This window comes from Stegodyphus dumicola, chromosome 12, assembly GCF_044657685.1.
Source record: "Stegodyphus dumicola isolate Sdum_Otavi_A_Nest chromosome 12, ASM4465768v1".
Classification (NCBI taxonomy): domain Eukaryota; kingdom Metazoa; phylum Arthropoda; class Arachnida; order Araneae; family Eresidae; genus Stegodyphus; species Stegodyphus dumicola.
Window position 1 is genome coordinate 107,506,648 of NC_140779.1, and position 13,225 is coordinate 107,519,872.

Here is a 13,225-nt window from a genome sequence, read left to right on the forward strand (position 1 = left end):
TAATAATGGCATAAGCGCCAAGAACGTGATATTTAATAAATAAAGTAAACACAAAAAATGTTAATACTAAAAGGACAAAAAACGCTTTGTAAAGTCATTAGTAAGAAAACTGAACATTGATATGACTGAGCAAAGACTAAACAATTAGAAATATTTCTACCAGCACTTAACATCGATCGGGAATTCTAACCATATACTGCAACTGAGTATATTTATCTTTTGATAAGTACAAAATAAAGTTAATCAGCTCTGTATCTTATGTCCAACCCAGGTAGTGGTTTGTAACTCTGACTTCCGTACCGAAGGGCCTGTGTTTGAATCTCAGAGAAGGCATGGATGTTAGTAAATGTATAGTCTCTGTGCGGCATGGGAACACTATAAATATGCAGCGATCCGTAAGTCCTCTCGAGAGGTTGTGGTAGGAGAAGAGGAGTGGGAGACCCTCGGACCCGTTCCCCGGAGTGCTCTCCATTAAAATTAGGAGCGGAACTGAACAAAGTCGTACTGTCACCTTGTATGGTGCTCAGGGGTTTTGCCAACGACAGGAACAATCTTGCACTCCTTGGCACCATGAATTTCGTGGACTTGTTCTGATGTTACTATCAGATAAGTGATATAAGTTCCAACAATAACAAATCTGTGTCTTCAAATATTTGAATAAGATTTATATTACAGCATAAATTAATTATTTCCATCATTAGATTTTCCGGGGCGTTTGCTGACGTTCGTTTTTAATCGCACTGAATACAACGTAAAACTAGACTTCAAATCATTAAAATTTTAAACTTTTCCGAAATTCTTGTCATAATAATTAATATTATGTTAATTCTCATTAAGTCAGGGAAACGTATTGGCGGCAGTAATGCGGCCCGCTGGGCACCAGTTTGACACCAGTGACCTACAGGATCATGAATTTGGCCTACGAAAAATTAATTATGGCCAGATTTTGTTATTATAGGCAGAGACTTTGGTGGCTTTTGTTTGTAGGATTTTTTTAATCCTTTTTTTATTAAATAAAGAATGGACTGTATAAAGCTGTTTTGTTTTTTATATTAGATTTTTGTTTTTGAAATATTCAAAGCAACATTTGATTTATATAATTACCGTATTTGCCGGAGTATAATAAGACGCACTTTTTTCCATTGAAAATAGGTCTGCAAAAAGGGGTGCGTTTTATACATCAATACTCAGTTTTTTATTATATGAGTTTTTTTTTTTTTCTTTCTTTCTTTCTTCTTTTCTTCTTTCCTTGCGGAGTGTAGGAATATTATAATAACGTAGAGTGCACTGAATGCGCATGCGCTGCCTTCTACGATCATAGCTGGGTTCGTTTAAACTTTCTATTTTGTGTGAACGACTCTTAAGTGGGTGTGAAATTTCTACTATTCAATTTTCTTAAAATTTTTGGCAAGTTATAGCTCAAAAAACTACGTCGACATTGCTATAACAAAGCATACAAGCTCGTGTGATTGCGTATGCTAAAGGAAATGGAAACGGAACTGAACATGGAAATAGGGTACAGAGGACAATTTATTGTATGACTTAGATGCTGATTTAGAAGAGGTTTCGAGTGACTCTTCATTTAGCTCTGGAGATTAGTGTCTGGGTTTTGACGAAGATTAAAAGGTGTTCTTCTTCAGACAGATTGGGTATTTGCAGAAAGTATTACTTTGTACGAGGGTTGGGGCAAAAGTCATGGCAACTATTTTTTTCTTGTAGATATGTGAATGGATCACAAAACGTATATGTATCGTGTGGAAGTTCTGCAGGCATAGTGTGTATGCAGAACAACAGATGACTCTGTGATAGATGGCTCTGTGGTAGCGAGGGCTCTGAAATCAGTCAGTTGGTGAGTGCCGTGCGAGATGGAAGTAACCCGTGTTGAGCAGCGCGCTTACATCAAAATAGCCGTTCTCCGAGGGAGAAATGCGATGGAATGTCACAGTGAATTAGTAGAAGCCCTTGGGAATAATGCCCTAACATATTGTACAGTAGCATGATAGGTAGAAAAGTTTCAGCAAGGACGTGTGTCAACCAGTGATGAGCAACGTTCGGGACGACCGGTGAGTATGCGGACCGACTTGGCCCGTGCCGTCATCGAGCACCTCATAGATGAAGACAGACGATAGACATTACTGGAGTTAGAGAGGGCAAGTGGCATCGAGAAAGGCACCGTCCACAGGATATTGCTTAATGAGCTACAGTCAGAATCCTTCCCCAGTCAAATTGATGATGATCGTCGCGTATGACGTCAGAGGTGTCATTGTTTGCCACTTTGTTCCTAATGGCAGAACAGTGACCGCACAGTACTACTGGGACTTCCTGGTGCGACAGGTACGACGTGGCGTTTGGGATAAACGTCCGGATCTTGTGGACAGTGCAATAATTCTACACGACAATGCAAGACCACATAAAGTAGAGTGTTGCAGCTACTCCGACGTTAGAGATGGGAAGAATTGTAGCACCCACCGTACTCTCCTGATCTTTCGACCTGTGACTTTGATCTCATTCCCAAGATTAAGGAACCAATACGTGGTAGGCGGTTTGCAACACGAGAGGACATTGCTAATGCTGTGCGCCAACAGATGACCCAATTCACACATGGTGCGGCAAATGCTGAGGCTGATGGTATTCAGCGCCTCCCACATCGTTGGCAGAGTGTGGTGACAGTAACAGGGGACTACATTGAAGGTCTTTAGGCTGTTTGTCATGTCATGTGTATTGTATTATCATTCTTTTGCACGGTGAAGGCTATATTGCCCTGTATACTACCGTAATAAATTCGTGTGTTACGATATTTCAGTGCTATTCATTGTCCACACATGTAGTTAAGACCTTGACCTTTCGTCTGTATATGTCGCATTTTCCAACCGGACTGGTATCTTCAAGAAAAAAATTAGTTGCCGTGACTTTTGCCCCAACCTCCGTATTTGTATTACTTTGTATTTAAAACACTGTAAATTCATTATAATGATCAGCAATAAAGTTTTATCCTTCAAAAATATGTATAGAAAAGAGGGTGCGTCTTGTACGCCGTCAAATACGGTATTTTTATACCCAATTTTCGAGTATGAAATACCTTCTCTTTACACACAGTGCCATCCATCAGTAGAACTGCATCAAGACAAAGCAAGCAGACGCACGTCAAAATCCATTGTTAATTTCTTGGAAAAAAAAACAAAAACTGGAACAAGAAACGTTTTGAAAGACCATACACTTCACTCGTATCCTTACTAAGTCTCCTTGATGTATAATCCGCGGAGTTTTGTGCTTTTGGACTTTTAAGAAGCGAATTGCCCAAACGTCGACCTATAACCCTCTTTGGACATTGGAAAGCTGTTCAAAAGAAATGGGATAAAATACCTCTTCCGCTACTAGAAAAAGCTTTATTATTTTGGAAATTTCGGTTTATAAAAATAGTGAAAAATAAGGGTTATCAAATAGAACACTTAAACATAAAAAGTTTCGGATCTCATAATAATTACAGATCGGAAAAATATTTCTGTAATTACAATGAAATTCGTCTAAAAAATGTGCGAACAGCCTCTATAGATTCCAATTTTAAATATTTTATATTTCTATTTTATGTCTTTATGTTCTACTAATACAATAAGTGTGTTTTTAAACAAACTTTTTAAACATGTTGAGAGATTAGAATTATTTGGAAGCAGGCAAGATGAAAAATGAGCAACGCCTTCGCCGGGAATCGAACCGCGGACCTCTCAGTTACGCGCTGAGCGTGCAGACCACTACACCCCGAAGGCTCGCTAAGAAGGCAGGAGAAATACCTTATAAATATTTTACTGCAAAGTAAAATACTATTAAAAGGTATTTTGTTGTCAGTATCAATATGTTTAATCTTAATGGCAACATGCAGCATATTATGAGATCTGTAATTAGTTATTTTATCTTTGTAGCTTCACAGATCTAACTATACAGTGCATGAGAAGAAACCAGATAGACGAATCTCTCAGATTACGTAGAAATTATAATATTGATCCTTATCAGAGTATGTATTAAGTTTTTCAAATTAATTTCAAATTTTGTATTAAGTTTTTCAAATTTTGTATTTGTTAGTATAATTTGTATTAATTTTCTGTTTTAATATTAATAAATGTATTAGATTAGTGCACTGACATATTCTGCTATGTTCCTAATAACAAAAAGGTCTCATTTACAAAAAGATATTTTTTTTACTTCATTACAAATGTAATTCATAAAATATATTCTTGCTTATTTATATAAATTGAATAATATTATTGAATTATACTCACCCTAAACGAATGTTTACACCTAGAAAGCAAGTTTTTTATCTCAATGTTCGCATTAGTGTTTCCGGATTCTGCCCTTGCCTAATATAAATCACAGTTACTATAACATCTGTAGAAAGTTTTAAAGTACTAACGATAATTACTGTTAATATATTTTTATCACTAATGAAACGTTTTGCATATTTATTTTTCATTGTTATAAATTTGTATATTTGCATGTCATTTCACATATCTCTGTTTTACTTTTACAAATTTTATATACTCGTATATCACCCTCTATAGCAGGGTCTCTCAATTTAGTTTAAGTTTATGAACATAAAAATCCATTTTTATTGAAGTTTTGGTATTTCTCAATATTTCCTAGACTTTTTCTTGTTTAATTTATAAAATATATTAAAAATAATTGAAATTGAAATAAAAGTATTTTCAAGTTTTGGAAAGGAACGGGTGTCTAACAGTGGTGAAAGAGGTGCATGGAACAGAAATGTTTGAGAGACAGTGCTCTGTATCTTCTAGATCGCTAGGAAATCACTGCTCTATATCTTCTCTATATCCACTGCTCTATATCTATCTCTATATACAGCTTTAGTAGTGAAAATATTAAATACCACAATTTATCGAACTTGACAAGCTGAGAGGATTCGGCGAAAGATCTTCTAACATGGAGATTCTTTTATGTTATGTCCAGCTTCTTCAACATGGAAGACAAAGAAAATTTGGAAAATCCCCTCTCTTTGGATAAACTCTATCAGAAAAGTTGGCACTTCATCATTCTGATCTTTGCTGAAATTCACTCCTCATTATTTGTTGAGCAGTTTTGGGAAACTTTTGTCGTCTATTGTTGCTTCTAGATTTCCAGAAAATACTTTTGCTCTATTTCGAGCACTTTTATTGTAGAATGATCTTAATCTGATGCTCTTTTCTGAAGCTTAATTAATCACTGACTTAATGACTGATGCTCATTAAATAAGCATTATGACTCAGAATTTAATTTTTCAGTTTTCTGAACTTGCGTGCAAATATGTATTTCTAGACCAAACCTTTGAATCTTACTCTTAAATTATGTATTAGGATAACAATACAGAATGTTTGTTGTAGAATTCTGTAATCTTTATTACATTAAATCTTATGTTTGAGCATTTTCAACCAGTGCGTTCCATTAGGTTTGATACGAATACGGGAATATTATACATCATAATTTCGCTGAATATTATAATGTTAACTGGAAAAACTACAATGTACTTTCTATTATCCGGGCTGTTGCCGGGAAAGCAGGTCACGAACAAATGAAAAAGACGGATAATCCAAACTATCATTTTTTATGAAAATTGATAGTTTAGATTACTCTACATGGTTTGGGCATACGGTATGTGTTAATTTCTTTAAAAAAAATTCAGAAATTTTACTGTATTTTGGGGAACAAATTTGAATTAGAATCCCCTTGGTCAATGAAGTATCACGAACAATTTGGGCACCAATTCCATATTCTACGGCTAGCTTTATTTTAGATTCGCCATGTTCAGCCCTTTCAGAACTATAAGTTTTTGTTTTAATGTTAATACAACTTTCTTGCGCTAGCACTCGTAACGTATTCTTTATTCATTTTTTTTTTTTTTTTTTAGTTCTAAAATTTCAAGTCAAATTTTTTAAAGAATAAGTAGAAAATATGTACCAAAATGAGTAGCAAACAAAAAAAATCTCAGCAATCAACAGAGAAGATGTCTTCCACTATGCACATGAAGAACGAATTCACAGCATGATCTTTTTCTGATGCAGTTTAGCTTTCGATATGATTTGTGCTGATTCATCATGCTTGCACCGTGAGTTTTTCGATTTACATTATCGTAGGCGATTCATTTTACATCAACAGCGATAATTCGTTTAAAAAAAAAAAGGATCGATTGCATTATGTTCGAAATGCGTATCGTAAATATTGATTCGTTGTGTTAAGTGAATTTCTTTCAATTCATTCGGAACCCATATATGGAGCTTCTGATTTTCAGTCGTTGGGTACGATACATTTAACCTTTTTGAAATCTTTCGCACAGTTATATGACGATTTGATTCAATTATTTCTTTAATTTTGTTTTCATTAATTTCAGAAGGTCGGCCAGAACGCTGGTCAAGTGAAAAATCTGTTCAACGATAATCGATGAAACTAGACCCAAAAAACGCAATTCAGCGGTTTTTAGAGCATGCTCGGACTTGTTTGTGTTTGTTTTTATTACACACGCCCGCGCATAACGAGTCGTCATTCACAGACAATCCGAAAAGTGAATAATCCGCATCCGGATAATCGAGAGAACATTGAAAATTCGTGTTCGGAACCAAAATCTGAAAAAAAAAAAAAAAAAAAAAAAAAAAAAAAAAAAAAAAAAAAAACTGACCAGTCTTTACTGATTTTATTGCCATGATCATAATTAATTACTACAATAAATTGTAACTATTGGCAAGAAAGTAATTTCGATTTGTACAAATAGGCAGTGCTATATTCGTTTTGTTATACTTTTGTCAATCTTGTAATTTTTTTTCCTTTGAGATTTGGAAGCTGACATTTTTAGGATGCTTTTATAAACAAATTCCTTGTATTTTTGTTTATAACTGTTAGTTTACGGCCTGTTTTAACATGGGATACAAAAATAAGTATTTTTGACATATTTTGATTTTTTTATTATCGTAAAGGCCACTTTGGCTGAGAGTCACAAAATGATATCTGAAGTTTATGGCGCTAATTGCTTAAGAGAATGTATGTGTCCGAATCGGTTTAAAAAGTTTCGTTCAACAGATTTTTCACTTGACCAGCGTCTGACCGACCTTCTGAAATTAATGATGACAAAATTAAAGCCATAATTGAACCAAATCGTCATATAACTGTGCGAACGATTTCAAAAAGGTTAAAATGTATCATACCCAACAACTGAAAATCACAAGCTTGATATTTGGGTTCCACATGAATTGAAAGAGATTCACTTAATGCAGCGAATCAATATTTACCATACGCATTTCGAACATAATGCAATCGATCCTTTTTTTTTTTTTTAAACGAATTATCACTGGTGATGTAAAATGAATCGTCTACAATAACGTCAATCGAAAAATTCACAGTCCAAGCATGATGAATCAGCACAAATCATATCGAAACCTAAACTGCATCAGAAAAGGTCATGCTGTCAATGTGGTGGAATTAGAAAAGTTTTGTGTATTTTGAGCTACTTGGTTCGTTGGTGTCGTGTCGTTTGAGAAGTCAAATGGGTACAAGAGTGACGGGGATTGAGTTGTTGAGATTTCTTGCTTTTTAGTCAGTATTCCAGGCAACTAAATGATTAGCTCAAATATTTGCTGCCAACAATGTATGAAACTGGAGGAAGCAATCAAAGGGAAAAGGCCAGAAAATCAAAGGGAAAAGGCCAGAATTGGCAAATCGCAAAGGAATCGTGTTCAACCATGACCTTTCAAGGCCTTGCACATCTTTAGCAACATGATCGAAATTATTGGAGCTTGGTTGAAAGGTGATGTCGCGTCTTCCATATGGCCCTGACCTTGTACCATCGAATTAATGGCAATGTAAAAACCTTTGATTTATTAATAAATACCAGATAAGGGCGGACGTGGGCAGAACCGATTAACCGTAATGGTAGAGGGATGGTGCCCACGTCCTCCATTACTACTACTACTACTACTACTACTACTACCATCGAATTATTATTTATTTGGAAGTTTAGAAAACATCTTAAATGGTAAAAATTTCAGTAATAACGATGAATCAAATCGCACTTTTTTTTTTTTTTTTTTTTTTTTTTTTTTCTGATAAAGACCAGAAGTTCTATTAGTACAGAATTTCGAAGTTACCATAAAGATGACATTTAATTTCTCTTAAATTGATTAAAATTCCTTTTTTGCTTAGAAAAATTTAGTTTTTTCTCGCTCTAAAAAACCAAAATTACTTTCTTTCCAACCCAATATATTACAGAAACTGACAATTTTAGAGCAAGCATAAAAATTACTTAAACGATAAAAATCACCAGGGAATATGTCTTGGAGTTAATAATCACAAGAAACAGTCTTCGAGTGCAAAGGGCATTAGAAATAACATTTCTGTAATCACAATTTTATTTCGTGAATTGTCATTGTAGCAGAATTATAATTTCTTGATTTGAAGTTAGGAGTAGCCTTATTATTTTTTTAAATACAGTTCTTAATTGTTTCATCTGTATAGATAATAGTAAAAAGTAAAATTTATTTAAATATTCCCTTTTACAGCTGGTTTTGAAAATACTACAGATTTCGATCTGAACTCAGTCAGGTTGTGCTTTCAAGTTTTTATAACATCTGACAACCAAGTTCGTCCTTTAGTTCCAGTTGTTTCTCAACCTATTCGCAATAAAAGTATGTACATTTCTTATTCTAATTACCTGAAAACGAATTTTTTATTTTTATAATGACCAATGTGAGAAACCAAAAAAATATTTACGAAGGAATTATCAAATATTACACCCCAGCAAATTTTTAACTAGATTTTTACATTAATTAATTTAGTTTAGACTCTGAACGTTATATTTCATTTCATAAGTATAACGGGTAGAAACCATTGATTACTCTAAGAAAAGAATTGTTTTATGCATATTCTGTCAAAATTATTCTATATACACTGCGAAAAAAAAAAAAAAAAAAAAAAGAAAGAGGGGGGCAATTCTATATCTCCCGTTTTACTGGGCCGATTGACAAAATTCAAATTGCGTTTTTCATGTCTCCAAAGCGCGACTTAGGATATATATTAGATTTATATATAGCATTGTTCTAACATAAATATTTTGACACGAAAATTGGACTTTTTCTGAAATAACATATAATTTTTTTATATATATTCCGATTCTACGACTCAAACTATGCCTAGATTTTAAATTTTGTAAAATTTGGTGCGGTATTTACGGAGAAATTCAAAAATTTATCTTGGCAAAATTTTTTCAGTTTGCACCAAGAATAATTCACTTGGCGAACTTCTAAATATGTGGCAACCAATTTTTCTTTCCCATCCATTATGCCGGAGGGAAAAAAAAGGCACCTCAACCACATTTGATGTTTTATCGCTCTCAACAAATATGCCCAGTTTCAAAACGGGCCAATATATAAACTCACGTATTTCGAATGAACTTAAATTTCGAAATGTGAAAGGAAGAATCAATTAAGTTTAATAAAAAAAGGGAGATTAATAAATATATACCAAACTCAATTAACATTGAGGAGCTAAAATTTTGAAAGCTAATTTTTTAAAAACTATAGCTTTTAAAAAATTAGCTCGAGTACACTCGTGCGATGTTTACAAAACTTGGTAGTTTGACGTAATTTGAGTCGTAGAATTGAAATATGGAAAAAAACAGAAAAGTCCATTTTAGTTTTTTTAACATTTTGCGTCAAAATACCTATATTAGAACAATGCTATATATGAATCTAATACACATCCTAAGTCGCGCTTTCAAGACATGAAAAGCGCAAGTTGAATTTCTTCAATCGGTCCAGTAGAACGGAAAATGTAGAACTGACCTCTTCTCCCTCCCCCCAGTGTACATTCAGTAGTCGGAAACATGATGTTGTCATACGTTCTTCTTGAAATGGAAAAAAAAAAAAAAAAAAAAAAAAAAAAAATAGAAATGTATAACCGGCAAATAAAAAGCAAAAATAAGTAATTTTCAGTAAAAAAATGTAAATAATATAGTTCAGAAATCATTTATTAATTATTGGTACACATATTACTATTTTGGCTATGGATTAGTTTTCAACCTGCCCGTATTACATGTACAAAAGATTTAAAACCTTATAATGATATTATAATTGTTAAGTCATTTGGCATTACAGGAATTTAAATAATTTGAAAAAAGTTTTAGTAAGCTTTCTAAACTTGTTGAAAGTTAACATACAAAATATGCATAATATAAACTCATTGACAGTTGTTTGATAAACACATAATATAAATAGTTTAAAAATATTACATCTAGAAATTACGGAAAGCGAAGAAATTGAACTCAGTTGCTATACTCTATACTGTGAGAGTTTCTAAACATTATTAATTAATATAAATGACAATTATTAATTGTTAACCAGTATCATTTATATTAATTCCCACTATTTGATGTACTAATAACAATTCACGTGAAGTTACCTAGAAAGGTTTAAATCATTTTGTTTTTAACTAACTAGATTAAATCATTCTTGGAATGTTTTACATTAAAGCTCAGAGAAAATATGATGTTATTTAACTGCCATAAAATATAACCTATTAAATGTTTTTATTCCTAAACGGATATCTGTTGATTATATATTAAAGTTCATGACAGCATTTAATGTTTCCTTTAAAATGTGATGCAAAGAGAATATTGACTTTCGAATACTAGTGTTACTAAAAGAGAAATTGGTAAAATGTAATATTTCTCTGTCTTTACAATAAATACTTCATTAATTTATTAATTTAACGATGCTGTCAATTTGCTAACTTTTTGATGAAATACATTAAATTATTTGTGTTATTAAATTGATAAAATGTTATTAAATTGATAAATTGATAAAATGATTATTAAATTGATAAAATGGATTTACAGTGGTACCTCGATAAATTGATGTTATTAAATTGATAAAATGGATTTACAGTGGTACCTCGATAAATTGATGTTATTAAATTGATAAAATGGATTTACAGTGGTACCTCGATATGCGTGCGTTTTGAAATACGTTTAACTTGGTGCACATTCAATTTGGACTCAAAAGTTTTTGTTTGGAATGCGACTCCGGTTCGATAAATCACGGCTGCACGGACTGCACGACTGCATCTCTTGTTTACTTCTTTTGAGACAATGTTACAACTGCCATGTGCGTCAGTGCACTCATTGTTACTATTCAGTATGCAATCCACACTATAACCGAATTTTCACGTCATTTTATGTTTTTTCGCTTAAATGTTTTATATATTCGTTAGCAGTGATTTTTAAGAAAATTAATTCAAAGCGTCAAGCAACGAAGTAAATAGTTAGGATCATATCATCATGGTGACCAGAAATTAATGAAAAATATGAAGATAATAAGCGCCTTCAGGACTTCAGGATACACTATTGCAAGAACGACGGTATCTGTGATAGTGAAATCGATTACCAGAAAAAGATCATGCACATTACAGCATGTTCAGAAAATGCTTTTACTCTGAATAAAAGAAAAAATATTTATGCACAAAATTTTCATTCATGTAAAGTATATAGTAAAGTATATAAAGTATTTCATGCAATGGATTAGTATTTTAATATTAAGTAGTGCTGTTATAACAGTAACTATAGGATTTTTTTATAAGCACGAATTACTTATTAGCCCAGAAGAGCTATCAGTCTGGAAACGGCATTTTGCGTGGAATCACTAAAAGCGTTGAATCACTTTTAAAATTGTTACCACAAAATATTATCGCTCTGTATTACATTTAAAGAAATTAAATAATGAAGAATCTCCTTAAATGTATGTATGTTTTTCGCATTGTGAAAAACCAACGGTATCTAGAGCCATCAAATTTTGAATAACGTAGTCCTTCACCTGAATATGGGTATTTAGAAGCTCGAATTTTGTATTTTGAATTCATTTTATTATCTATTTCATATTTTGGAAAACTTTAACGAATTTTTGATTAAAAAACTCAACGATTTCAAAGAGAGCAGTGGCAACACTGTATGAAATAGAACATTTTTATCTCTAGCGCGCGCGACTGTCTATGGGAAATTCTAAAGATATGCTATTTTCAAATATTTTTAGCCAAATGCTCTCAAACTCATGTAAATGAAAAAGCGCCCCTTCGGGGATAATATAAAACACGAAAGCTTTCAGTTCCCCCCTTCCCCGCTTTATTTCTTTCTGAAAATTTTTTTGGTATACGTCTAATCTGGTATGACTCCAAGGAACGGATTTTAATGACATATACCGTGGTACTTCTGTATTTCTTTATCATTTTGATTTTCAAGAGCTGTAATTCTATAATTAATTTTTTCTCAAAGGAAAAGTGAGCGATTTGAATATTGCCAGATTGAGCCATTATTCTGCTCCAGTTGATGGTGGAACAGAAATCATCATCTTATGCAATCTTATCACTGAAGGTATGTATGCTATTTATATAATTCCTTTCCTTTAAATATGCATCTAAAACTATTTTCAAATTACCAAGTGATGATACTAAATGCCGGAAAATGTGGTTTTCAGATTGGTTCTAAATTTCTTACTTTATGTCTTTACTGATAATTTTTCAGCAGTTTAATGCGCAAAAGTACTAGACATGATTAATTATGCTTTTCACATGTTTTTTTATAATTATATAAATATGTGTGTGTGTATGAAACGTTTAGTACTACCGATTGGAACAAAAGTGAGAATTACACAACTAGATATTATAGCATATAGATGTTATAGTCTCATATACAAAATTTCAACTTTCTACGACTAATCGTTTTTGAATTATGATAAATATATACACGTTATATGAAAGAAAATCCCTTTTGAAGCCATTTTACAATCCGTTTTGGAAGAAATAGTCCTTTATTCTGTCCGTACATAGAGATGTCATGCAAAAAAATCGTTCAAATGGATTCGAGAGCGGTCAAAATGGAAATTTTCGTTGAAATATAATATCCTCAATTTTTCTTGATTACAATACTTCCTTTACTTCGTATGAGGAAGTAAAAATTAAACTACACTGCTTGATAGAGGATATACCACATCATGCCAGAATGCTCGAAACAAACCGAACTTCTCTCATAGATAGTCAAACAGGTACAGAACAAATTACTTAATTTTTTACGAGCAAGCAAGATTCTACTGGCCTATTGTGATCAGTAACAATTGAGATTTCCTTTTTGGGGTAATACATTGTTGAACTCGACATCGCATTTTTTCCGAAATATGGCGAAAAAACAAACCGGCAGGAAGGAAGACCT

The 13,225-nt window shown here is 32.8% G+C and overlaps 1 protein-coding gene across 1 annotated transcript in view; it reads left to right on the forward strand.

The window, feature by feature from the left end:
- Window positions 1-13,225, forward strand: part of LOC118183540 (transcription factor p65-like) — an 82,974-nt gene that overhangs the window by 33,843 nt on the left and 35,906 nt on the right. Inside the window, exons 4-6 of the mRNA XM_085806759.1 lie at window positions 3,918-4,009; window positions 8,532-8,657; window positions 12,293-12,391. Of these exons, the coding sequence (XP_085662885.1) occupies window positions 3,918-4,009; window positions 8,532-8,657; window positions 12,293-12,391 (317 nt within the window). The remainder of the gene's footprint in view (window positions 1-3,917; window positions 4,010-8,531; window positions 8,658-12,292; window positions 12,392-13,225) is intronic.